We start from the raw sequence: 27,778 nt of genomic DNA on the forward strand, positions 1-27,778 counted from the left end.
TGCCCGGTACCTCCATCATGACACCGATGGCCTTTACGTGTCTCTGGAAGTCCATGTGAAACAGCTCATCCTGCAGCCACTTTGCAAAGCAGGTGGACATCTGAGTTTTCAGCTGCTCCACATATTCATCTCGAGGAGTGATGAAGTTCCACTTCAGGATCTGTAACAAATATTCCATCACATTATGGTCAACGATGCATCAGCATCTGGTGCAACCAGCTCAAGTCACTTTAACAACTTCACACTAAAAAGTACTCTCAAACCAAACTGGAAGCCGTTTATACTTAGTCACAATTTGACCGATACCTGAACTGTCATTTATGTTAGATGCTCTAGAGAAGCTCATCTCTGCACAGCTTTAAGAAAATGAATGAGATGAGGGTTTAAAAGTAGGTTTCTTCAGCAGCATCAACTATTTGCAATACTAACACTTTTCAACTTTCAGATGCTAGTTTTGTCTCTAATGGCGCTTTTCCACTAGTACCTACTCAGCCCAACTTGACTCGGTTTGGCTCTTTTCCACTAGGGGTTGAGGCAGTCGAGTAGATACTTTTTCTGTATCTATTCTGCCGAGGTTCTAAGCAGCTGAGTCGGGCTGCATCTGACATCATTACATTACACGCCACCGATTGGTCAGGGGGCGGGACCGTCAGACGTCGGCAGCTTCTCGTTAATTTTATTTGACAGGCAATGGCAGCACAAAAGTCTGTTTCATGATCCAACTCTGAGGTGCAGATGTTCATAAACCTGGTGTCTGAGGAGAGAATTAAAAAAGGATCTAGACGGGCGATAAGGAACAACCAGATCCACCAAGAGCTCTGTCACTTCATAGCTGCTACCAACGGACTTTTCAGCAGCGCCGAGACGAACTAAAACAATTAAAAACCGTTGCCGCTTGAAGCTTCTCTCAGTCTCATTTTTGATATCGAACACAAGCCACAGACCCAGCAGCACATATATAATCTACTCCATGTTCTACATCTTTAGTGTTGTTGTCTTCTTCGTTTAGATCACACAATCAAACGTCACAGCAGCTTCACTCCAACCCCGCCCACTTCTGCTCCAGCTGAATTGTAATTGAAAAGAAACCAGGCCGAGTTGAGTCGAGCCGAGTACTAGTGGAAAAGTGCCATTAGCGTTTAGTCCTTAACACCTGAAAAGTCACTTAATCTAGCTCCAGTCAACTGGAAGCACTGGGTTGGAGTACCGCTCTAAGCAGAAGAGGAAACTTGATTGACTGGTGGCATCACGTGGGGTGCTGCGCCAGCTATAAGCAGAGAAGTGCTGGGCCTTCTCCTCCATGGCGCAGCCTTAATGTTGCCCTGATTAGGTGACGACAGATGTACATACGCAGAACTTTTAACCCATTAACATTCACTAACAAGGCAGGGGGAGAATCATTTTCCAGGAAAACTTAACCATTCTGAGACATTTGACCTTTTTTTCTCATTTTCCAGGTTTTCCCAGGGCAGATGGGAACCTTGATTTTTAAGCAGTTCACTGAGGTGAAAATATTTCATGAGGCTCTATAGAGGCCAAACCGAGTCTCCTCCAGTTAAATTCTGGCTCAACAAACTGTCAAAGATGTTTTGTCGGCCATCAGATACCTTCAGCTGCTTCTCCTCTTTGATCCTCTGTTCCTTGGCGTTGGGGATGAAGGTGAAGATGGGTCCGGTTCTATCTTCCTCATCTTTCGGGGCTTTTCCTGCAGGCTTCTTGCCAGCTGGACCCTGAAAGAGATGGAAGCCACATTACAGCAAGAAGCAACACGAGTGTTGCCTAGAGAGATATTAATCTGTTTTGATAAAGGTCAGTGACTTGGAGAAAAGGGTGACTATAGACGAAAGACAAAAGGAGAAGTTATGCTGAAAGGATCTCGGTGCAAGTTAAAGCAGATGGTGAAGACAGAACGACATCATCTCCACCCCTGCTTCATTTCCATCTCACATCAGTTTACGTTTCAGCTTTGTGTGCACAACTGTGACTGAACACCAAGAGGTATCGTTAGTGATTAGAGACATGCGGGGATAGACCGAGACAAAGCTGCACAGAGGTTAACATCTGTCAAGTGTCCATTGAAAAACTCCGCCCGCTGTTAAGATGGTGTGAAGTGGGACGGGATTTCCCCACGAGGACTCCTGTTAGATCTACCTGTTGACCGGCAGCTGCAGCCTTCCCTTTGCCGGGGGGCTTTTTACTACCATTACAGTCCTTGTCCTTGGAGGGAGGGGGAGATTCTTCAGAAGGGGAGGGATGCTGGATGGATGAGTTAAAAAAATAAAAATAAAAAGTGAAATAAAAATAAACAAAAAACATCAAATCATATTCAGAATTCATGGTTGTGAGGTGACTGAAACTCATGCTCATGAAAAAAAAAAACAAAACAAATATAAAACGCCAGATAAAGGCACAAAACAGCAGGACAAAAACGGATGGTGAATGTGTGACTGTAAATACAAGTCTGTAAAATCTACATTTATACAAGGCAGAGTTGTCAGACTGGTTTTTTTACCCCAAATTAATTACATTCCCGAGTCTCTCCGTTTATAACTGAACACACACAAAGAAAAAACATGAGTGGATACCTTCTTAGCAGCACCTCCTCCTCCTCGGATCTTCTTCACCTCAGGTTTGCTGTCAGGTACGTCCTCACTGGCAGCTGCAGACGGACAGACGGACAAATTAACAACGGAGTGTGAATCTGCAGACAGTAAATGATCAATAATGTCTAGTTCCTAAAAAGAGTGTTCAAACAAACACACACACACAAATGTGTGAATCTATGTATGTATATGCACACAGCCTTTTGCTTCTACAAATCACAATCCAATTAACATATGGGTGCATGTGGAGGTTAAAGACGTTTCCACATAGGGTGGGGTGAGGGATCGAAACAGAAGGGCGAGTCCTTATACAAGACCAGTCTCATTTTCATGACATTAAATGAACGCACCATCATACAACAGTGATGCCTGTCGAGGTATGGAATAATTAACACGTGCATTAATGGGGTGGAGTCAGGTCTTACCGATTCAAATCATCGGTCAGATAATACGGGTCGGCCCCTCTCATTGTTCTTTCAATACACCAGTTCTCAGTCAAATACTTGTTTCGATGTCTCACTGTGAGAGATACGCCCCGCACGTATTCCTCAGAAGCATTTATCTCATAGTGAGACATCTCACTCATGCTGCTCTCAGAACCAGGTTTACATGAGTGACCTAAAGTTTACAGGTTATTACAATGAAGCACCAAATACTAGGTATTCTCTTGGTTCAGCAATGTCATATTTCTGCAAAAAAAAATGTTTTTATACCACCTCCTAACTTATCTTTATAGATATTTAATTCATTTTTACTACCTGTAGATTTTCTAAGTGACTCAGTTGTGCAGTTTATTGAACTTATTGAGTGGAGATGGTGTGATCAGACAGACATTTTTTTTCCAGTTTTAATGACATGGGTTGGAGTGAACAAGTCACTTTGCAGGTCAACTTGACTACTAAAGTTTTATGGCATTGTGTTTCTATATGTAAAGCAACATTTGCAGTTGTGTTACCTGCCAACATTCAGACAAAATCTAAAGTTTCATGTTTTTACTTCAACAAAATGCTGAAAGTTTTCATTAATTAATTCTATAAATGCAGAATGTCCAATACCAGTAAAGAACTAAGTCTAATATCAAACCCTGGAGAAGATGTTTGTGGTGGGACCAAGCAGTGACATACATCATCCAGGGCTTTAAGGATTAGTTACAAACATTTTTGTACCGTATAACAAATGGACAAATGCTGACTCAGAGTCTTTACACAATCAAACCAATTTTAGGAACATCTGAAAGTTGACTGATCAGAATGCAACGTCTGGTCTGTTTAGGTATAGTTGTAATTCGTCATCTAAATTTCACGGTGAACAGAAACGCACCTGAAGCAGCTCTACTGGCCTCTGCAGATCCTTTTCCTCCTCCGTTCTTGGCTGGAGCCGCAGGCTTAGCCGGCATCACTGCTCTGGCTTTTTCCAGCATGGTTACGACCTGATCCTTGGAGGCGGGCTGGAGGGAGTGGAGGACAAGAAGCCATGAACTATCTGTCGTCAGTCACTGGAAAACATTTGCTGGCTGGTAACATTGTTAGTTCTGTACTTTGAGTTTGCCCGTAGCCTTGTTCATCTTTTCGTAGGTCAGATGCATCATGAAGGCTGGCAAAGCATCCTGAGCCTTCTTCCTCACGTCGCCGTTTCGGTCCTCCAGACACCCGTAGAGCTGAGGGATGCACAGCATCAGGTCTCCGGGGACCGTCCTGAGAGTGGGCAGCTTCTCCGCCAACCAGCCCAGCACCTGCGGGGGGAAGACTCGGTCAGTCTCTAGGCTTCATCTCAGAGACATGACATTTCAGTTAATGCTTCCCAAAGGAAACACTTTAATCCTGAAAAGAAACAAAGTGTCTGTGCACCTCTTGCCGTAGGAAGGGATTCTCCCTCTTCAGCTCATCAGACAGGTCTTCTCCCTCCAGCCAGTCCTTCATCCCAGTGTGCTCTACCCAGGCCTGCAGGGTTGTCATGGCAGCCGTCCGCACATTCACCTGCAGAGAAAGAGAGACATCTATCATCACAAACAAGTTCACATGTACATCTTTTTAATGTTTTTTTGCACAGCATCATCTCTGGTATGGTGCCTTGGTGAATTATCATGTTTTTGCAAAAAAACTGAAACTCTACAGGTATGCAAGTACCTTGCTGTCTCCCAGGACAGTGATAATGGAGATTCCCAAAGCTTTGACATGCTGCTTGAGTCCAGGTCCCATTGCTGTCGCCAGCTGCTGCAAAATATTCAGAGTCTGCTGCACCTGAGAGACGCAAACAAAATCGTTGTTCGTGTCATTATAAAGGTAGTCTTTAATGCAAATGTCTTTGTTCCATCTTTACACGTAGTATTCAATCCCAATTAACTAACACAGATTGGAGCAGGGCCACCATCTTACCAGGATCTTATTGGAGTCACCGAGTCGTCCTTTCAGGGCCAACGGCAGCTCCCCGATGTTGGCTGTGATGAACTTGGCCTCCGAGATGATTCCTGCAATCTCTTCCAGACCCTCCTTCCTGATCTTCCAGTTTTTGTCCTCAACTTTAGACACCAGGTCAGATGTGATCTTGTCACTTAGAAACAAAAAGGAGGAATATTTCAAAAGCCCTTTATCAAACAGGATTATTGATCAAATGGGATTATTTAAAAAAAAAAAAAAAAAAAAGGGGACAATTATCCATAAAAAGCATTAAGATTTATCCTTTATTCTTATTTACAGCTTCATTCCTAAATTTCTGTTAGACAAATGTAAACCTGAAACCACTGGTATTGTTTAATACACGTTTTACCATTAAATAGCAATCAATAAAGATTTTCACCAGAAATATCAATTATGGAAATGTAAGAAACCAAAACTGCATCAGATGTGAATAAAAATGTGATTCAAATGTATGAAGTTTGGAAGCTGTGTAGCCTTTGGGATAGTTACACCGTAGTTTACACATATTTAAAATAGCGTTGCGTTACCTGATGTCTGTCCGAGGCAGCAGGTCCATGACGTCCAGCCCGGCCCCTCCTGCATCTTCATCCTGCACTTCCCCGTCATCGCCCTCTTCCTCTGCTCCCGCTTTCCTAATGGATCTGATGGGAGCTGGAGGCGACTGACCCTGCATCTGTGAAGAAATACAAACATTTAGTCTCACAAATTAGAACTTCATGTGAAGTTCTGCATCTACCAGTGAAGTCCTAGTAGCCAATCGCATGATCTGAAATGGTGACCTGTCATGTGATTTCCAAAAAATATTGGACAGTGAATGCAGTGATACAGCTTCTATTGTTTGCAACTTGGGAATCTGTGGGGTGCACAGCTGCTTTTTTAATTCTTTTTTTGTGGATTTCAAAAGTGTCTGATCTGGACTCACATTAGCAGATACTCAAAATCAAATGACTGAAGCAAAAATATGCAAACTGGGAACTCCCTAGAGTCTATTGCACTTTACTACAAAACACCCAAGACTAAATGTTTTGCATCCTGATGTTCCATCTGCACCTTCTCAAACTCTGCATCTATCTGCGCGAGGAGCGCAGGCTTCTCGTCTTCAAAGAACATGCGCAGCGGCGCTCCCATGTAGAGGTACATCACTCCCAGGAGGGTGATGGCCGCCGTCCGCACAGCTGGGTTGGTTGCTCCCAGAGCAGTCTTCACGTTGTTGATGAATCCCTTCACATTGATACTAGAGAGCGGAGAATGAAATGTTAGTCATCTTGAAAAGGTGCTGTATCATTTGGCGGTTTAAGCCAAAACACATGAATGCAGCGCCCCCTGGTGGGTAACTGCTGCCACAAGTATTCTTAGACAACAATGTAAATAATTGCCTTGAGAACATACAGTATATTTATTAGGGGTGTAACGATACACTAATCTCACGATACACGGTATTGAGGTCACGATAACGATACGATATTATAGCAGTATTTTTTTAACAACCTTGAATGAGGAACATATGACTGGAAAAAAATGGTCTTTTATTTGAAAGACACAAAATACAAAACAATGCTGTGCGTTTGCCCTATTGTTACAGTTTGTAATGCTTTATAACTGTTTAAGTTTTAAAGAGAAAGCCAGGCCAACCATTTTCCACAAACTGAACTAAAAGTAAATGTCAGGTTTGCATTATGATCTTCAGTTTCATACAATAAAATATTTTGCCACAAACTGAATAGTTTCTCTCATGTATGATTTGACTTTTTTGTTTTCCACAAATTTAACAACTAAAATTAAATAAATAATTAAAAGTAAATGAATACATACAATTTTACATGATAAAAAAGATTGATTAATGCTCACCTTATAAGTGTAAGAGGAGATTTATTTTTGTTAAGAAGGTTATTTTAGTAATTCAGGGTTCATTATTTTATAAATATATTCTGATGTAAATCAGGGACTATAATGACACTAGTCAGTTTATCTGTAGTGATTAGTCTGTTTTAGATTGGGCGGAGTGATACGCCACAGTACGGCACTAGTTGCTGTGTTGATGCTCTAAAATCCTACACTGTTGAGGGACATTAAAGTACACTGGAGCTCAGCAGAAGTTGTCCCCTTGTTTATCCTACTCACGACCCCAAAAAGGTTTAATTTAATAAGGTAAGACTTAACTCTACACCAGCCTTACATCAGTAAAAGTTCAGAGCTCAAAATCCTGCAAGAATCCCGTGATCGGGACCAAAACGGTACTAGTTTCTTCTGAGCGTTGTAAGATTTTGGTCCGCGGGTCGAGGCGCGGACGGCACCAATACACTGCTCGTTACTAGTCAACACAATAGATTAATATTAATAACCCAATATCGCAATACAGTTTGTCACCTCCACGACACGTATCGTGACGTTTTTGTATCGCAAAATTTTGTGGCACGATATATTGTTACACCCCTAATACTTATAAACCAAAACAAACACTAGAACTTACCCAGCGAAGCCAAATTCCTTCATGGCATTTGCCAGCCAATTCAGCGTCTCTGCCTGGTTTTTGGGGTTCTTCTGTGCGAATGCCATGGACACAACCTGAGGTAAAAACAGATTTAAAATGTTTTATTGCTGTACACTCCTCTCTACGTTCACTATAGTCGATGCAAACATCCATAAAAGTGGGTTCAGACCTGCTCGGCTGTCCACGGCAGTGAGCAGGCCTCTCCAATCGCAGTCAGTGCTTCTTTGGCATTTCCCCCACACTTGACATCTCCGATCTTATCTACCAAGCCATCCAGGACCACAGAGGCCGACGTCTTAGAGAAGGTTCCTCTCTGAGCGACGAGAGCCACGATGTGCAGCTTCATCTGCATCACCTGCACAAGAGAAATGACTTAAATGACTGTTCATCACATCACCCACAAGGATACGCCATTGTTGAGAAAGAAAAATATGTGCACATAATTTCCACTTCCTCTGTACGAGTCAGGCAAATGCATAATCTACATTCATGAATAACTTCATGAATAAATAAATTATTAATGAATTCAGTACCTACAGTTGTTTACTGACCACTGCATTAGGCCTGTGTTGAAAAAAAATCGATTTTCCGATTCTAAATCGATTCTCATATTAATTTCTAAAAATCGATTCTTATGTCTAAAGATCGATTTTTTTTTTCGATTTTTTTTTCCGTCATTTTCGCCAGGTGAACTTTAATCCCAGTAGTCGGACACACAGTTTTTCACTTCTGAAAAATGCCAGGTGCTTCATGGCAATATGTGTGCGTGGTGACAGAATAAATTAGACAAGCTAAAATGATTTGTTTACTGCATGAACTCTTGCAATTTCTTTCTTTTTTGCACTTTAAATGGATATTGAAAGGCCTGTTTGAGTTATTTATTTCTTAGTTATTTCACAATAATTATTGTGAAATTATTATTTCACTAGTTATTTTACAGTCATATAATTCAGGCAACAGCTCAAAAAACATTTTAAATAACACTAAGCCAAATCAATATCAAATCGGATCGAATCGAATCATGATAATAGATTCTGAATATTAAGAATCGGAATCGAATCTTGACATTTGAATCGATACCCAGCCCTACACTGCACACATAACAGCTGTAACTTCACCTTTACAATGTGCATTCAAGCTGATTAATGTGCAAAATCTGTTTAATATAATACATCACAGGTATAAAAAGTGTGGCTGTGGATGAGTGGATGTCTACATCCAATTGTGACTTTGATTTTTAAAAAAGTTCTCTTTCCAACAATGAGCAAAATTAGTAAAACAGTCAGGGCAGGTTAGTTCTACTTAATTTCACCAAAAATATGGTTTAGAAACGCTTAGAATCCTCTGGATAATGGACAAAGAAACTTGCATCATTTGTGCGAGAAAGAAAATAATTCATCACCCTCAATCAGAACAGAGTTTTCTGGAGGTTAAGGTTGTAGTAACATGAGCTGAGAAGAAATAGTTACCTGGAAGTTTGTCTCCTTCCAGCCTGGTTTCTTGGCCAACATCTTAACCAACGCCTGGCAGGGCATCACCACTTTATCCATGGTCTCCACAGCCTACAAGGACAGATTCATTCAGACGGAAACATGACCAAAGATACTCTTTGACAGGCAGCTACCTGACAGCCTTTTAGATGATTGCAAAACATCTTTACCCTCTGAAACTCCTCCATACTAGCCAGTCTCTCCTTCCAGTTGCCCGAGTCTAGCTGCTGCAGACAGGAGGCAGGAAGCACGCCTGCTGCCTGATCCTCACACACCTCAACCTGATGAGACAACAGTCGTTAATGGCACTCAAATCACTGTCATATCTCCTTTCTCCTGCCGACTTCTGAAACAATCTTTTGACTCTTTTTAACAAAAGTCCTCTGAACAGCTCATTTCTGTCACAACTCTGGACAGATTGTTTTATTTTGAAAACTCACCGCCAGTTCAGTCTCTATAACCTCTTTATTGTCTGAGGTCTTCTTTGTTTTCCCTCCAGCTGCAGATGGTGCTTTCCCTTTTTTAGGTGGACCTCCTGATATCTGCCGTAAACATGCAAAATGGTTTAAGTCAAATCTGTACAACCACCAGGACCAAGTATTAGTCTTTGGACTGTTTTCAGGATGGGCTTACCTTGCTGGCTCCAGCAGTTTGAGTCTTCTTAGGTGGGCCGGATGATTTGGAGGGGGCTTCAGCACGTGGAGGGGCCTTTGCTGCAGGTTTCTTTTCCACTGCTCCTCCTCCACCCGCACCTTTCTTCCCTCCAGGAAGCTCTACTTTATCTGCACTCTCTTTAATCTATTACAAGGGAAAAACCTTGTAAGTGGACCACAACAACAAGAATAGGAACTTTCCTCCTTCCATCTACTCGTGATCCTCACTTTGTCCAGCTTGAGTTTGTCCAAGTCAGTCAGAAAGGGGTTCACAGCTTTCTCTCCCACAACCTTCATGGCCGTCCCCAGAGCTTCAAAGGCGGCGTCACGGACCTCTGGGGCCGAGTCATTCACTTGCTGAAACGTGAAAGAGGAAGACAGGGTGGCATGAATGATACTGTGCATTACTGTAATGCGTTACTATGAAAAGTATCTTTTTAGTTACTTTAAATTAAAACATTAATTAAAATGCTCCCATTCATGCCCCTCTAGCCTTAATTTCAGCAGGTACTGTATGGATTTGCATTGTGCATCGTGTTCTGCATTCTTAACAGTCTCCCCGCTTCTCATCTTCCTGTGTCAATAACGTTGGTTGCTTAGCAACAAGCTGAGAACGGCCAATGAGCTTCAGCAGCAGCTGAAGAACAGGAGCCTTTGATGAATCGTTCATTACAGTCTCAGATATAATCCATGGTGGCATGTCGGTTTATAAGAATCTTTTTGCCCAGAAGAAAAAAAGAGGGACAATGACGACCCATAACTATTTTCTTCTCCCGAAAAAACACACCTGCACCGTGGCTTTCGGAGAAAAAGACGCTACAGAGTCGGGATGCAGCCACGCTGTTAGAAGTGAAATAAGTGCGAGGCGGTGCTGATCTCTGCAATTTGAAGCCTTCTATAATAATTGTAAAAATAATTTCACGGGTTCTTTTTGGAACGTAACCCCTGCGAAAAACCAGGGATTACTGTAATGACAATATCTCCACGTTGCCAAACTCGCCTTCTTTTGTCTCGCCATGACCGTTATGTTTTTGAACACACACACTACATTTCCTCCGGTCTCTGCGTGTGGGGAAAAAAAATGTTTTGCTAGCCAGCTATCCATCTTTATACTCCAGTTTCAGGTATCAGCATCAAACATAAATAAGTCAAGTGCAATGCAGTCCCGCTGCAAAGTGGTCCGACCGATAACAAAAAAAAGTTCCTATCGCTCATTTGCTTGTCACATGTCTAATACTTGAAGGAAAACAAAACAAAATAATGAAAATAATATTTTAACATTTTTAATATCATTTTATACATAACTTAGTTTTAACATTTAAAACATTATTCTGTATATTTCTATATAATTATATTCCCCCTCCAAAAAAATATACTTTTTTGGAAATTATTTGGCGGCCCACTTGCAGTACCTCACAGGTTGGGAATCACTGCGTTAGAGTATTAGTTACCGCAAAACTAACGGCGTTACTGTAACGCGTTAGTCCCAACACTGTTGACGCCAAGCAACAAGTTCAAGCACACTGATCACTCACTGGCAGTGGTACCAACTTACTTTTCCCATCTGCTAGTATTACCAGAGGGAACATTACTACAGTGTCGTGTGTACCTTGATGAGAGCAGCACAGAAAGGCTTGAGGACACTCTTGGGCAGCGTGGCCTGTGTGCAGTGTCTGAAGGAGCGGGCCAGAAACAGAGAGGCTTGCTGCTTGATGGACGGGTTCTTGTTGTCCATCACACCCAGCACGTCCTCCGACAGGTTCTGGAAAGTTGTCTGGACAAAGAGAAAATAGACATGATTTCAAAGTTTATAAAATATATTTATAATCCCACTTCAATTCTGTTGCCCTTTGATAAATATCAGTCACTATCAGGTCAGGAACCGTTGGTACATTTGACACAATAGGCAACTGAATGCAGGAAAAACAATGAATGCATCTGGCGTAAAAGTGCATATTTACAAGAGCAGCAGATTTTCAGCTGAAGGCTGTTTTTAAAAAAGGAACCTCAGAGATGGAAAGACCAAAGATGTTGTAACGTAACAAATTATTCACTTACTACAGCAGCTCAGTGGCTGATTCAACAAAAACGACCTGCTATTCAATTTGTACATGGAAGTGTTTCTTTATTTGCTGCCACATAAAAATGGTATTGTATAGCAAAGCAAAGTCACAAAAGAATCATCGATAAAAACTGAACTTACCGTGAGGAAGATTGCATCAATGGCCTCTTGCAGAGCCTGGACAACCTGAACCTTCTTTTCCTTGAACTTCTCCAGAATGGTGGGAACCACCTAGGAAACACAAAGGTTAGTTACTGCTGGTCTGATTCCTGCTTTTGTCCTGACCAAACACTAACTATTCTATCCAAACATAACAGATGAAAAGGCAAGTGTTTGTGTACAGCACATTTCATGTACAAGTCAATTCAAAGTGCTAAATATAAAAATGTCTTTGAGAAGAAAAAAAAGCAGGAAAAAGTAAAAGGGTTTAAAAGCAGAAAATAAAAACGGACAAAAGTTAAAAATAATTAAAACATATGAGATGCAATAAATAAAAGGTTACAGTGCATTGTGGGAGATTATTGAAATGCAGCAGTAAATAAAAAGGTTTTCAACTTTGACTTAAAGCTATTGAGAGTTGTCATGGGTTTTATGAGCTGGAAGCCCAAATTATGTAAAAATAAACAAATGTTTGAAATCATTTAAATTGTGGGCCCTGAATCTATGAATGTTTTACTTTTTGGAATGAAATTATGGAAATTGAACAACAGAGGTGCCTAATTGACACTTGAAAATTACAAACAAAGCTGTGTCCAAAACAAAGTTGTAATTGGTAATGTCTGTTGTATTAAACTAATAGTTTAAATAATGATTTAAATTATATAAGTCTATCAATTACCACCACTCAGCAGTAACATTAAATTCTCTTGCTTTTACACAGTAAATCAAGTTTCATCATCTTACTTGTCCTGCATATGTTCCAAACTTCTTCCTGAGGCCAGAGGCCAGCGCAGCCAGGCATTTGGCCGCCAGCGTCACCAGCATCACGTTGGCATCTTTCCCAACAACCTGCAACACAAGCGGGACAGCTGTGAGAACAAACCAACTCCATGATGAAACATTACAACAAACTTCCTAAACAAAAGCATAAGACTGATCAAGGTCAAATAACTCACTCTGATGCCAGGAACTGCAAACTGAAATGCATTTGTTCTAATCAGAGGCAAGACTCGCAGCTAAACATTTTACACCTTAACAAAGTCATTTCTATTTATTAGGGCTGGGGGTAAACGATTATTTTTTTAAAGATTAATCAGGTAATTATTTTATCAATTAGTCAACTAATCCAACGAGTAATTAGACGATTATTTTTCTGTTAGATCAACAAAAACCATAATGCATCACATAAATATAAAAAAAACATAATATAGTTTATTAAACAACAGTTTTGCACAGCAAAATAAAAATATAGAATAAAATTATACAAAAGAAAAAGGCAAGCCCGTTTACTCTTACAGACCAACAACAATCTCTCCTGTTAAAAATTACATAAGATTTTTTTTTTTTTTTTTTTTTTTAAATGCAGTGCAATGCAAAAACAGTGTGCTGTGCACAATATTATGCATTGCACTTATTCAAATGTGTTCAAAATAACACATTAAAAATAACATTTGGATAAAACAGGGCACTGTTTCACACTAAATTACATAAAAGTCTAATCACGAAAGGAACCTTTCTATGGCGGATGGAACTAAAAAAAAAAAAAAAAAAAAAAAAAAAGTTGTTATTGGTAGGAATGATTTTCTGGTGGCACTTTAGCTTCTGCTAACCGATGAAAAAACGTTGTTTTCTTTTAAGCCGGTAAACAGAGTTATGACCAGAAAACATCAAATGTAGGAGCTGGTGCATACCATAATTTGATCATGTGACGTTCGTTTTTTTGCAATTATTTTGCAATATTTCAATTATCCCGTCCGCGAGAGACAAGGGGAGACAAGGGGAGACAAGGTGCCTCCGCTTCAGATGCTCCAACATTGCTGTTGTGCTGGTCTGGTATGCCAATTCCAAAAGGCATTTGGGACTAAATTTAAAGTATTCCGATGCTTTTGATGATTTAGGGCTGTTTTGGGGGGCGTTTTGCAGGTCTTTGTTGGGCACGTTGTGAGGATGTCGCAGTTTTGATCTCCATTATTGTTTTATGTGACCCATGTGTGCGTGGCGATGCATCAACGATAAAATATGACGTCATTGACGCATCACTACAGGCCGACTATTTATGTTGAACAGGATGAAGTCTGACAGATGGATAAAGATCCAGCAGGTACAGAAAGGGATGGGTTCAAGTCTTGCATGTCCTGTAAGGAATCTGGGTGTGTTGCTTCGATTTACTTGGCTTTGCATGTGGTGAACGGGTATCAGTTCAAGCGGCAACACAAGTGCCGGCCAATCAAATTGACAGCTTAATCATGTGTCTTATTGTTGCTATGTTTCCAAACTTCAGCTGTCGACCCCAGTGACCCTAATGCATCAAACCAATTTAAATCTGTTTAAATTGTAGCTTGACCGGAGGAGAAACCAAATAATAGATTGTTCTACTTTTGCCTGTTCAGAACTTCCTCCTCTGGTGTCTGGAAATCACTCTCCAGTGGCAGCAAGCATCTGCAATATCTGGATTTGGCATCACCAGGGTTCATTTGTGTGCAGCGGGAGAGCTTGGATATACTGCAGTGCATCAGAAGTAATCTGATAGGAATCTCATTTCAAGACACGTCCTCACTATAGACACATTAGCCATTGTCTGCATCATCTCTCCACAAGTATAATCTAATTGTGTGGAAATCATTGGATCCTGACATAATGGATTCTTGCTGGCAATCTGAGCATTGCTTTTAAGTTTTTACCTTCTTCAGGGCTCTGACGAGGTCTCCATAGTCTCCGTTCTCCAGTTTGGGGTTCTTGGTCAGTGTTTCAATGGCTTCAAGAGCTTCTTTTCTTTCCTGCCACTTTTTAGCTTCCTGTATGGAGACAGAGCAGAGGAAATAAACTCATACAGTCTATGCATTTCTTTTCCCTATCCTTTTTAGTCAGATTTTGTCTCTTTGAGAGGAGCTTTAAAGGGAAGACAGAGAAAAAAAAAAAACAATTACTTGCATTACTCATCCCTCCCCTGGAGTATTTCCATGTGGGAATATTCAGTTATTCAGGGAACTAACGCCTCTCACTGAAAGTTAAATCCTGTTATGAATGGCTCCTAATGCGTTTAATCTGAAGTGAAAATGTTCTGTTGCCTTTTATGGTGAAATTCAAATTTCTTTGGAAATGAAGGTGGGAAAAAATTACCTAGAAATTATAAATGGGCCCATTTGGGGACCAAAACATCTTTTTTTTGTAATAATTTGGCTGCACTTGATGCATTTAACTTACAATTTTGTCATAGAAGTCTTTGGGCATCTTGGACAGAATCTCCACAGGCTCCAGCAGCTCATAAGGATCCACTGCTACCACTGCTTCTTCCTCATCCTCTCCTGGAAGAAAAAAAAACAGGAAGGGGCCATGATTCTATAATATTTAAGGAGGGGAAAAAAAACAACACAACAAAACCCAGCATGTCAGATAGCAGTCAATTCTAGTCTACTCTGAAACCCACCGTCAGACTGATCTCCTTGTGCTTGTTGCTGCTCAAACTTTGCCTTCAGGTCTTGCTGAGAGCGCAAGAACCTGCTCTGCTTGGGAGGACCCTGAGGCAGCTTCACCCACTCCTCCTCCAGCTCTTTCAGCTGCAAAGATAGAGGGGAGCGACTTTAGTTTGCATGATTTGATGATGGAGTTGTGTATAGCTGTGTGTGATGCTGAGGGAAACCCACCTGTACAGAGTTAATACTCTGCAGCGGTGGCCTCAGGGCATCTCTGATCCACTTGTAGATTTCCACAGCGAGCTGCTTGGCTTCATCCCTCACTGCCTTCTCTCTGGACTCAAACTGTTTCGGCAATATCTTCACTACTGGCTTCAACGTCACTATTTTAGAGCCAAACTCACTGTGGGAACATGACGACATGGAGAGAGAGGGGAAAAAAAAAAAAAGTGAGTTCCACCTCCTGAGGAATAAAGAGCAATTCATTGACATGGGACTTCTGTAGTCCAATGTCTTTTGTGGAAGAAAAAAATGTGTTCATTTACATAGTTGGTGCGGTGTATCGCTGAAGGTTTTTTGATTGATACCAAAAAAAATAATCTTATTTTCAATATCAATAAGTAAATGTACAATTTTCAGTTACATTTATCCAAACCTAGTGATGCACCGAATGTTCGGTAACCGAAATTGTTTGGCCGAAAATAGTAAAAAAAAAAAAAAAAAACACTTTTGGTGTTCGGTGGAATAAGTGGGGAAAAAAACGAACAATTAATAACGGCGTGTGATGACGCAATCAAACAGCGAACAGCTGGAGTGAGGGGCGTGTGGTGTTAAATGCAGCAAACATGTCAGCATGTCAGATCATACTTGGATGTGGGGAAAAAGCAGAGGACACGAGAAATGATCCAGGCTGAGTTGGATTTGGGAAACCGCTTGGTGATGGAGACGGTCATGGGACGCACAGCAGAGAAAAGGGCCCGTACTACCGATGCGGTGAAGAACCATCGCTGTCTGATATGTTTGAGATCCTCCAAGAAAATAACCCAGATTTTTAAAATTATTATACAAGGCTTCAAATTACGGAGATCAGCCCTGCACCACCACGACCAATTAATTGGATTTGAACGGGAGCAAATGAAAAAAAAAAATACAATAAGTACAGTGAGACAAATTGTGACTGGCGGGTATTTCACTGCACATTTATTTGATTTATGCAATGGTGAAAAAATTGGCAAAATAAATGAAAATCTGCGAAGAACCATTGTTCGGTATTCGGCCAAGTGTTCATTATTTTCGGTTTCGGTCACAAATTTTCATTTCAGTGCATCACTACCAAAAACCATTTCCATTAAAGTTATATAAGACATTAAGTAGAAAACTTTTATTTCTGAAGTTGCTTCAGAAAACATTACAAGCCCAGTTCGGCATCAATAGTTGTCTTTCCTTATCATCTAATTTTTATTAAAAGACAATAAAATCAGGGAACAAAAGATATTAATATTTGCCAAATCAGAGGGATTCTGCTTTATTTCTTTCCTTTCGTCTTATTTAAATGAGTGGTCTAACTCAGTTCTTATCCTCAGTAAATCCACCTCCATCACATAGTGAGAAACATTGAAGACTGAACCACATGATTGAGGTAAAGTAAGTAAAGGCAGATCCTCCACTCTGTCAACTACTGACTTCCCTGCAGTATTTAAAATAATTCATAAAGATTTATTTTTTGAGGCCCATTTGAAAGTTATTTTGATTATTTCCAGGACTGGATGACTGGAGGGGAGCAACTGGGGTCCTTCACCACATGCAAAACACCTAAAAAAAAAAAAGGGGCTATTCCCAACTTATCGTGCACAAATAGAACAGTTAGTTGTGTTTTGTAGTTGGCGTTGATCTCCAATCAGCCTCCCCGTGGCTGGTTATGTGTGTAACATCAGTGTGTTCAGTTCTGACCTCAGAGCCCTCCTGAGCGTGTCCAGGCAGGTCACTACGATCTTGGGGTTCTTGTTGTCCAGTCCTTTCAGCAGCTCGTCCTGAACCACTTCAGCTTTCTCTATCTCGATGTACATCAGGCAGATGTCTGCGCCCAGCTCTTTCGCTCGAGCCTTGGGCTGGTTGAACACTTTGGTGACGACACCCGACACCACCTCACCTGTGGTCCTGCAGGAGAGAGTCCACGACAATGACTAAAAGAATCTGAACCAGTCATAGTTCAGTGATTTTTGTAATTATACTGTACGTCAGTGGGAGAAACATACATTTGAGAATACAATACAGCACCTAAAAAACATAAATGTTGAACACAAGTGCTATAATGTTGGAAGTTTCTCTCTATCAAAAGTTTAAACTGTTGCTACTTTCATTTATTGTCATTATGAAAAGAATAATTAAATTTGTTACTTCCACTCCTCATAAAAACCCTATGTTCATACATTACATCACATTCAGCAGTCAGCTTAAACCAGTTAAAAATATTGGTATAACAACCAACAGAAATGCAGCATTCATCCATGACTGAACCTTAACATAAATGTTACAATGTAGTCTCATTTTGTTACCCCACCTTTGTCTGAAATTTGCCTTGAATAATTTAAGAGTGGAGCCACTTCCCTTCCCTTCCGTCTCAGATTTATTTATGAACCTGCAGACGTAACTCTTGAAGAGAAAGCTACTTACTTGCCGGCCACATGGGCATTCTCGATGAAGGCCAACCCGGCCTCCAGGCCTTTCAGCTGAGCTACTGCATTGGAGTCGGTGACAAACTTCTTTATCAGTCCCAGGTACTTCCCCCACTCTGGACTCTTCTCATCTTCTATCCTCTGGAACAACTTCAGAGCTTCTTCATAACCATTCAGACGGGCTTTCCACACCTGCACAAGACAGGAGGGAGGAAGCTTATCAAACACCCTCAGTCGTGCTGCCCTCTCTCCATAAATACATATTCATAACAGCCTTGTCTTTCATGCAAAATTGGAAACTTTAGAGTAAATAAATACTTTAAAAAAAAATGCAACATTTTCACCATGGTAAACATAAAGTAAGTATACAATTTAAAGTTTTGGTTAATGATGGCTGGTTTACAAAGATGGGTGTGTTAAGAGTTTAGCCGGTTGATTACAATGTTTGTTCCACTTTCACTCTTAAATATCTACACTCCAAAGTCTAATAAGGAAGACTTTAAATTTTTCAGTTAACTTTTAGATATACAAAATGCACCTTATATGAAACCAATCATGAAAAAAATCGTTTTTTCCATGCTCAAAAAAAATAAAAAATTCATTGTTTTTTTTTTTGTTTTCCTTTCCATTTTTTGCCAGTGCATAATTTGATAGAAATTACAGCTTTCTAGACAGCAAGTCATGTCGCACTGCATTTCATTCATTTTCTACACTTGCTTAGTCCTGTACACATACCTGCAGTCAGAAAAAGGAGACATAAAAAAAAGGCACATACAGGCAGATACAGTTCCTAGAGTCACATGCCATCCATGTTGGGTTTCATCATAGATGTGTTACTGCGAAGATGATACTGAAGATTCTGAAAGCCCAGTCTATGCAAAATTATACCCACCTCTAAATCATTCAAATCCACACATTTCACATGGATGACATTTTGATTCAAAACAGTAAATTTCACCAAAAAGGGACTACTTTGCAGGTGTGTTTACGGGGTAACAGGGGTCTGCTGGAACCCACCCAGCTCATTGCAGGGGAAACACAGAGGTACACCCTTTCATGTGCAGCTAAAACATCATGTTATTTTTTGAAGGTTGAAACCTACTTAACGGAAAATCTAAGCACAACAAAAATGTATCATATATTTTGTTTAATTGTTTATGCATATAGATACCACACAACATAAATCTGTAATCCACTATATCAGACATGGATTACAGGGTTCTACGAAGAAGACTATATTAGTTTAATCCTGAATGTAAACCTTTGCAAGGAACAGACAGCATAATAAGCAAGTCTGAAGGAAGCCAGTCACGCAGAAACTGATTTAATCCCTAATGAGAACAGGGTGCAGTTCAGCTGCATCGTTTCATTTTAAAGTCCCAGACTGACGTCCAAATATACCGAGTTGATGCGTAACTATAGAAACTGTTGGCTGTCTCGCACCACAGCGGGGTTACCATGAGTAGCAAGAATGCAGACACATAAAGGCTGCAGAAGCAGACGTGTAAATCTTTGTTTACGTCACTGCTTTTAACAAACAGTGCATCTGAAAAACTAACCTACTGAAGTTACTATAAAACTACTTTTACTATAAAAAAACATCCTATTAAGATCCATCTTAGAACCAAGAAATGCCTACACCTCTAAATATAAAGAGGTCGTTAGTTCTCAGAGTCTCCAAACCTCAGACACAAATGAACAGTCCACCACTAAAGGGGACAGTACTTGATTGAAAAAAAATCCACAATAAAAGATTCAGTAGATGAAAACTTTAAAACAGCTGTCCTGTTTAAACAGAAAAGTTAGATTCAACTTGTTACCTTATGTTCACATTTCTGGTCAATGGGAAGCTTCATCCACTCGCTATCGTCCCCCATGGTGTCTGGTCGGGGGCTGGACTTCCCCAAAGCTAGTCAGCTGGAAAAACAACATGAAAACAGTTACTTTATTGCAGGCTGCGTTTCCTGCAGAAGTTAAAACCAACATCAAGCTGAAGCTGACATTACTGCCACTTCTACAGAAACAATACAGCAGGCAACACAATAGTGTCCGACCGATCAGCCTTTTTTTCGATTATTTCGATCACCGATTAGGGGGAAATCAAAAAGACCGATATCAGCCGATATGATTATTACCCTTTTTTACCTTTTTGGGAGAAAACAAATTTCAATATCAATACAAGAATTCATTTAAATGAATGGTGAGCAATTTATTGCTTTAACTAGGAAGGACAGCAATATTCACGTCGCACGGCTCACACATCAAAAGTGCAAATTATGGAACATCAAACAAAACAAGCAAGCAGCATTTCAGTTATTAAAAATAACATTAAGTGAATTTTCTCTTTACATAAAATAAAAAAGCTGCCTATAAAAAATAACAAATTAAGAGGAATAACAGCCTCAATTTTAGAACAGTCAGGCACAATACTCCCAATTCCCAGACCCAAACCACAGCAAGTGCCTACTTGGAGGTAGTAACAGTAAGCTAACTAGTACACATGACAAACAACCAAACAGTACAGGTTGTGAAAATGGCTACACAGGTTATTTTTTTAAGTGCAAATATTTACTTAAGTTTACTTAAGTTTGAGTATGTTGAACATTCTTAATACAAAAAGAAAATGCAGTATTTCAGTAAAATTCTTAATTTTTCTTTAAAAAAAAAATCGAAATTATTTATTTTTGATTTTTTTTTTGGGGGGGGGGGGGGGCCCGATACGGATTATTAATAAAATTATGAATATCGAATTTGATAATCGGCCACGGCCGATTATCGGTCGCCCACTACAACACAACCTAATAGAAAGATTAGAAATCAATTGTTGGGGAATAATTTAAGACCAGATCTGCTCATTTATCAGTGTTATCTACCAGTTCAGTGCTTTTCAATAGCTACAGTGTCCAAAAGAGCCAAATTATATCATAACATTTACACAACTTTGACATTGTTTCTGTTGTACTAAAGCCATGAAAGTGGAAATGCATTTTTTTTTTCAAATGTAGAAAATTCCAGTCATGCACTTGCTACTTCTATACCAGACTAGAAGACTAAAAAGTAGCAAGACCCAACTTCAAATTCACAAAACATAATCCCGGGCCCTTCATAGCTCGGTGAGTTCAGCAGGCACCATTTACAGGGCCCTCGTGCAGGCAGCGCAGGTTCTAGTCCCGCCATCTTTCTCTCAATCTCTCTCATCAATAAAGGCCACTAGCGCCAGAAAAAAAAACAAACAACAACCCATAATCATGTGGCTGTTTAATGTACATTAGCTAAGTGCTGTGGAATCATATTGCACACTAGTAAACAGGCCGTAAGAGTCAGCGAGTCTTAAGATAAGCAGCACAAACATCAAAAATGTTGCTTTACAAATTGATTATGGCCATAATGACCAACAACATCGTCTTCAAACATTTAAAATAACTGATGTCAGTTGTTTTATGTCAGCTGACATCAGTGTGAATCAAACATTCATCACCAAGGAAAAGGGTCCTTAACTCCGTTACAAATATAGTTTTACTTTCTTTTTTTTTTTAGATCCCAAATTGAATTGAGTGGGTAAACTTGGGAAGTGACTTGATGGCATTTGAAAGGGGGAGGGGGGTCTTTCATTTCCCACTCACATTCCTTAACTCATACTGGCACAACAACATGGTCAGATTTGTGAAGGGAACAAAATGCTGTGCAACAGCCACCCCACACCAAGTTTGACCTTTTTGACAACCACATTCTTAAAACAATGTGTCCGTTACCCTTGAGATTACGGGTGCATGAGTTAGTCAGCCAGCATTGAAATGAAGGTCCTATAACTAAGCTATGAAAAAACTAAAGACATGCAAAGTAATTCAAAAAGTAATTAACATTTTTCTTACCAGGCAACGTCCAAACTTACTTACCACTTTGTATCATAAATGCCCATAATCTGTCTGACATACCACAAGACTGGACAAGAATACTTCCTAAAATATCCTTTCCCATAAAATTTCAGACCCATCCAAAAAGCAAGTCTGTGTACAAGGTGGTACTGGCTATACAGACTTTTGTGGAAACCCTGGCATTAAAGTCATTACTTTAAGCCAGGGGTCTCCAACCCTGGTCCTGGATCCACCTATCCAGCATGTTTTAGGTGTCTCCCTGCATGAACACACCTGATTCTAATCAATGGTCGTTATAAACTCGTCATCAAGGTCTGGACAGTTCTGTTGCGGACACAGCTCCTTGTATCACGGTGTGCTGAAGCAGGGAGACACCTAAAACATGCTGGATAGGTGCTCTCCAGGACCAGGGTTGGAGACCCCTGCTTTCAGCCATAGGCACACACTTAAAACATTTCCTGCACCATTTCCTGAACTTAATGGTCATTGTTTACATAAATGTGGCTTCTAGTTTATAACATGGTAACTGTTTCAGGCTAAAAACCTCATTAGCGATTACCGAAACAAGCATGAGTATTAGATATTCGCTACAGATTGAAGCAACTCCAAGATGACATAAATTTCGTTGCACTGCGAAAATAAAAGTAATGTATACAATTACAGTATTTTAGTGGACCAACATTAGCACAGAGTACAGTATGCTTTCAATATAATCATTTTAAAAAGCTGATGCAGTGTCAAAGCATTTATGTTTATCCAGAGTTGCATTCATTTTCTTTTCTTCCAAGATCGCATGTTGATGATAGGAGAGTTACAATTGTAAAGACACTCAAATGGTATTAAGGTGTGGTGTCTTTGGTAGAAAATCTCTTAATTTTGCCTGGTCAATATTAACATTATCATTTTGGAATAAACCAATGCCATCAAAGAAGTAAAAATAAAAAACTGTTGGAAAAACTCAGTCATTCAGGTGACCTCTTTTTCTTTTGTGGCCATGCAACCTTTGCACAATCTCAACCTGACTTACTGCAAGAAAAAAAAAAAAAAAAAACACAGACATCCTAAAAATGTCCCTAAAGGCTTGTACAGCTGACACTACCCAAACATGTATTACTTCTTTCACCACTTTTCTTACCCTGATAAACCCATCATACCAATCATTATGCATCCTTGGAAAAATATCCCCGCCTGCTTTCCCCTTCTCTGTAATGTACAATCAATTTAGATGTTTTCTAACCACATTTCTCTGTTAAATATGAATGCTCACCACCACCCTTTCTGGTTCAAATAATGCAGCTCTAATGGTCCAAGCAACCTTTTTAAATGTTGCATTTACTTGATGAAAAATGACAACCTTAATTTTTTGGGACAGAATTGAATAATTCTAACAACACAAAGTGCATCTCCTGGCATTTTAAGGCATGAGAAGCTACTCGATGCATCAAGTAAAAAAGGTAAAAAAATAACTCGTTGCCTGCAGAAACCTACGAAACACTTCAATTCATGGCTTTTATCCCCCCCCCCCCCCACTTTCTGGCTCACTTTGGCTGGACAAAGCATACAATTACATTATTAAGCACACATGAATAAATAGAAATACACAGCGAAAGCAAACAGCCATACACTGCCTGAAATGTTCAACATGAATTTCAAAAACATCAGTATGGAAATACAATTAAATAAAATAGCCAAAACAGTGAACAACTGTTCAAAGCTGACCGCCGTACATCCAGCAACTAGACTTCATCTTTGAATACAGCCAGTCATGATCAGAATCAGAATTAGGGCTGCAGCTATCGAATATTTTAGTAATCGAGTATTCTACTGAAAATTCCATCGATTAATCAGATAAAACATATTTTTGTTTAGTTAAAGAGCAATTATAAATATATACATAATGGTAATTTACATTACTAAGATTATTATATAATACAGTAGGTTCATGGCTGTGCATTTAAAAACCCTGAACTTACACCAGTTGACCAAATTCACTGCCGCCTTCACTCAAAAAACTAAGGATCTTACCAAGAAATGTTCTTATTTCTAATCTAAAAATGCCATTACACCTGATAACACACATCACTTAAAACGTGTTTTTCCCACGTGTTTCAATTGAACTTTCATTTGTGTCGAGCAAATTTTAAGTTCTAGTTAAGTTTTAAGTTAAAGTCTAGATAAGATTTTGAGTTTTGGCAGTGTTCAAAATAAAATTCTGAGACCTGCTGTATTGGAGCACATTAGGCACCAGTGCTACTTGATGTTTTATCCATCAATGACTACAGAGCTAAAACTACCCAGTTAGCTTTATTACGTTTTTATTTTTCACCCTCATCACACTACAGATCTGTGTTTTTTACAGATTAAATGCGTTAGCCACAATTTTTTTTTTTCTTGCAGTAAGTCAGGTTGAGATTTGTGGCCATGCAACATTTGCATGGCAACAAAAGAAAGAGGTCAGCTGCTCACCTGAATGACTGAGTTTTTCAGTTTTTGATGGCATTGTTTTTATATATATATATATATATATATATATATATATATATATATATATATATATATATATATATATATATATATATATATTGCATTAGTTTATCCCAAATGATAATGTTAATATTGACAGGCAAAATTAAGAGATGGGCTACCAAAGACACCAAGCCTTAATACTTAATTATTTTCTTGTGTGTTGATGATCTGTAACTACTGTATGTAGTCTAACCTTTTTTATTTTTGGTTTATAGTTTTAGTCTTGTTGTGTTTTTTTGTTTTTTGTAATTACTGTTTTACTTCGTAAATTGAGGGGAGGTCCTCTGCATAAACCTGTTGGCTTTTTGACCTCTCCTGTCACATTTGTTTTACTATTTTGATTGTAAGTGTAAGTGTTACTTTTATTGTGTGCAAACTAAAAAAATAAATAAAAATACCATTGAGTGTCTTTACAATTGTAGTCATTATTAATAGAAACCTAGCAACATTAAACGATTCCTCGAGGCACAGAAAATTCCTCGATAATTTTTTGTAATCAAATTACTCAAATTATTCGAGGAATCGTTTCAGCCCTAATCAGAATCATGTTTATTTGGCCAAGTCAGGTCAAACAAGACAGGCAATTTGACTCGGTTATTTTTGCTCACTGTACAGTAAATAAACAAATGCCAGCTCAACATATATAAATATATACAATTTATAAATATATACAATTTTTAAAAAAAATTGAAAGATGCAGCAGTATGAGGTAGTCATGGTTACTGAAAGGTGCATTGCATCTATTTGCAGATTGTGCCATATAAATATCCCCATGTTCCCATGCTGGGGTGAACTAGGGCTGGTTAAACACTCAACTTGCTGCACTTTAGTTGCAACAACTAGTCAGTCCAGCGCCATTAACCTCAGCATCATCCAGCTACGTTAGCTCGTCCTGGGGAGGCCTCAGCTCACACTCTCTTTCAACAAAAAACATGCAGCTGGTCACAACTGTCAAGTTTAAAATGTTCACAAACGTATGTAAATAATCCCAGCGATAAGGAGCACTGCTGTAAGCGCCGTGGGCTGCTTTGAGACGGGGGCTCCGAGCTAACCGTCCATCCGCGCAGACACAGCCAGGCCCCACCACGCAGTTCCCCCTGACAGCTACGCGGACATCACGGCTCAAGCATGCGGTTTCAGGGTCCGGCAACACCTTCACCCTGAATTAGAAAATCAATTTACATCGGAGGGATTACCTGTGCGCGCTCTTCGGAGACAATAAGATGCTGGCTGCCTGCTGAAAATGACAGCGATAATGAGATCACCACAGCGAAGTCTGGTGGAGCCTTATAAAGCTGCTGTCGCTGCGACTCAGACGGGTCGTCTCGGCTTCCGGTACAAAATAAAACTGAGACCATCCGCATCTCCCGCCTCGTTTAAAAGATGCGAATTCAATCTCCATGCAGTGTGGATTGGTAGAGTTTACGTAAATAAACATAATACGTGTACATTCTGATGTATAATGGGCAATACTTGCGTAGTTGATGAGTGTTGTGCTCTTATTTTTACTACGTATTTCCGGTGTTGCTGCTAAATGTCTTCAGCTTTGGTGTAGTTTTTTTAAATAACTCCAAGGGCGGAGAGACACAGGAGGGCGGAGACCTAGGGCACCACCCTTAATGCATCACTCTTTTCAAATAGACTTATTGCCTTAAGGAATCAAGCACGAACGGAAAACTTGGGAAAGTGTACTAAACATATTTAAATGTATTTAAATCATAAATATTAACATTTCGTTATTCGCGACTTATCTGATGGTTTGTCTCGTTAGTTTAGAGACAAAGGCACTGATTGGTTGGATTTAAACTTTGGCCCGCCCACAAAGGGGGAAAAGCCTTTGGTGATTGGACTAAACAACTATCGCTCATAGTGAACAGAGATTTCATTGGGTGCTCTGAAATTAAGCCCTCCCCTTTACTGCGATACTTTATCTATAATTGGTTAATGTCACACAGCGCCTAGACTCAACAGTGTTTTCACTGGCAATGATTACTCAAGTTGATATCGACTCATGAACCGTTTTCCCTTTTCACGAGTTCCTTCGGCTTCGGCTTGCTACCTTGCAATGACAGTAGAAATAACGACTCAAATCAGTTCGCATTTACAAACGTAAATATATAGGGCTATTAAAACAAAACAAAATTATTTGGACTTATAAGGGGAATGCAGGATAATGTGTTACAATGTCTAAACAAAAAGAAGAGCCATAAAACCACTCAATATCTACAGTTCTTCTTATGCAAATCTTTTCTCATGCATCTGTAATTTTATTTTATTGCAGATAGACCTAATACACACAGTAAATTGTCAAACTAAACATAAATGAAATTAAAGAGAAAAAAAGAATAAAGGGTTTTTGGTCAGATGACACTAAAGAAAACACATGACCAATGGCTCGCTGTCATCTCTTTTTTAAATATATATACATAAAATACACATATACACACACACACACACACATATATATATATATATATATATATATATATATATATATATATATATATATATATATATATATATATATATATATATATATATATACGGTATATATCTCAGCCCTCTCCGGATAGGACAATGATTAACGGAGAAGATGTAGAAATTGTAGAGTCCTATAAGTATCTGGGAACTATAATAGACAATAAGCTGACATTTGCGAGTAACACCAACTTAATTTACAAGAAAAGTCAGCAGCGCCTGTACCGTCTTAGAAAACTGTCCAAATTTCATGTTGATTCATCCTTGATGTCCATGTTCTATCGCTCTTTCATTGAGTCTTTATGAACTTTTTCTTTCATTTGTTGGTTTTCATCACTAAGGGTAAAGGAGAAAACTGTTCTTACCAAGGTGGTTAATGTCTGTAGTAAAATAATTGGCTCTGCTCAGGTGACTCTAAAGGACCTGTATAACAAACAGCCGTATAGGAAAGATAAAACTATCCTATCGGACTGTTCTCATCCTCTACACCAAGAGTTTCAGTTTCTCCCATCGGGTAGATTGCTCAGACTTCCACTTGTCAAAACTAACAGGTATAAACATTCTTTTGTTCCTTCTGCATCTCCCTTCTCAATTCCATTAGGAAAAGGTAGCTGTTGTGGTGCTTGGATTTTTAGATTTAAACTCGTTGTCGTTTACTATGTGTATATACATTGCTGCAAAATTAATTGCCCCATTGGGGACAAATAAAGTTATTGATTGATATATATATATATATATATATATATATATATATATATATATATATATATATATATATATATATATATATATATATATATATATATATATATATATATATATATATATAGCCATGGATCTATTATATAAGAGATCCATGATATATATGCATATACACACAAAGCGGAACCGTTATTAGCGGTGGTTCAAGGGGGACACATTTAGAGTAGCTCACAA

The 27,778-nt window shown here is 39.3% G+C and overlaps 1 protein-coding gene across 7 annotated transcripts in view; it reads right to left on the reverse strand.

Moving 5' to 3' along the window:
* ckap5 (cytoskeleton associated protein 5) overlaps window positions 1-25,645 on the reverse strand; it is a 42,418-nt gene extending 16,773 nt beyond the window's left edge. For 5 of the 7 annotated variants that reach the window (XM_061722169.1, XM_061722167.1, XM_061722166.1 and 2 more), the window contains exons 1-29: window positions 25,561-25,645; window positions 19,784-19,880; window positions 17,962-18,155; window positions 17,239-17,445; window positions 15,520-15,691; window positions 15,303-15,432; window positions 15,080-15,180; window positions 14,557-14,670; window positions 12,620-12,724; window positions 11,858-11,947; window positions 11,264-11,428; window positions 9,883-10,011; window positions 9,635-9,799; window positions 9,442-9,543; window positions 9,172-9,282; window positions 8,981-9,073; window positions 7,681-7,866; window positions 7,491-7,585; window positions 6,071-6,254; window positions 5,548-5,693; window positions 4,979-5,153; window positions 4,730-4,843; window positions 4,451-4,579; window positions 4,141-4,335; window positions 3,924-4,050; window positions 2,586-2,659; window positions 2,152-2,256; window positions 1,608-1,730; window positions 11-160 (exon numbers count right to left, since the gene is read on the reverse strand). In XM_061722169.1, coding sequence (XP_061578153.1) covers window positions 11-160; window positions 1,608-1,730; window positions 2,152-2,256; window positions 2,586-2,659; window positions 3,924-4,050; window positions 4,141-4,335; window positions 4,451-4,579; window positions 4,730-4,843; window positions 4,979-5,153; window positions 5,548-5,693; window positions 6,071-6,254; window positions 7,491-7,585; window positions 7,681-7,866; window positions 8,981-9,073; window positions 9,172-9,282; window positions 9,442-9,543; window positions 9,635-9,799; window positions 9,883-10,011; window positions 11,264-11,428; window positions 11,858-11,947; window positions 12,620-12,724; window positions 14,557-14,670; window positions 15,080-15,180; window positions 15,303-15,432; window positions 15,520-15,691; window positions 17,239-17,445; window positions 17,962-18,155; window positions 19,784-19,840 — 3,738 coding nt within the window. In that variant the 5' untranslated portion in view covers window positions 19,841-19,880; window positions 25,561-25,645. The remainder of the gene's footprint in view (window positions 1-10; window positions 161-1,607; window positions 1,731-2,151; window positions 2,257-2,585; window positions 2,660-3,923; window positions 4,051-4,140; window positions 4,336-4,450; window positions 4,580-4,729; window positions 4,844-4,978; window positions 5,154-5,547; window positions 5,694-6,070; window positions 6,255-7,490; window positions 7,586-7,680; window positions 7,867-8,980; window positions 9,074-9,171; window positions 9,283-9,441; window positions 9,544-9,634; window positions 9,800-9,882; window positions 10,012-11,263; window positions 11,429-11,857; window positions 11,948-12,619; window positions 12,725-14,556; window positions 14,671-15,079; window positions 15,181-15,302; window positions 15,433-15,519; window positions 15,692-17,238; window positions 17,446-17,961; window positions 18,156-19,783; window positions 19,881-25,560) is intronic. The other 2 variants (XM_061722171.1, XM_061722170.1) reach the window with 1 other exon arrangement.
* Between the last annotated feature and the right edge of the window lie 2,133 nt (window positions 25,646-27,778).

The sequence above is a fragment of the Cololabis saira genome, chromosome 5 (genome assembly GCF_033807715.1).
Source record: "Cololabis saira isolate AMF1-May2022 chromosome 5, fColSai1.1, whole genome shotgun sequence".
Lineage (NCBI taxonomy): Eukaryota > Metazoa > Chordata > Actinopteri > Beloniformes > Belonidae > Cololabis > Cololabis saira.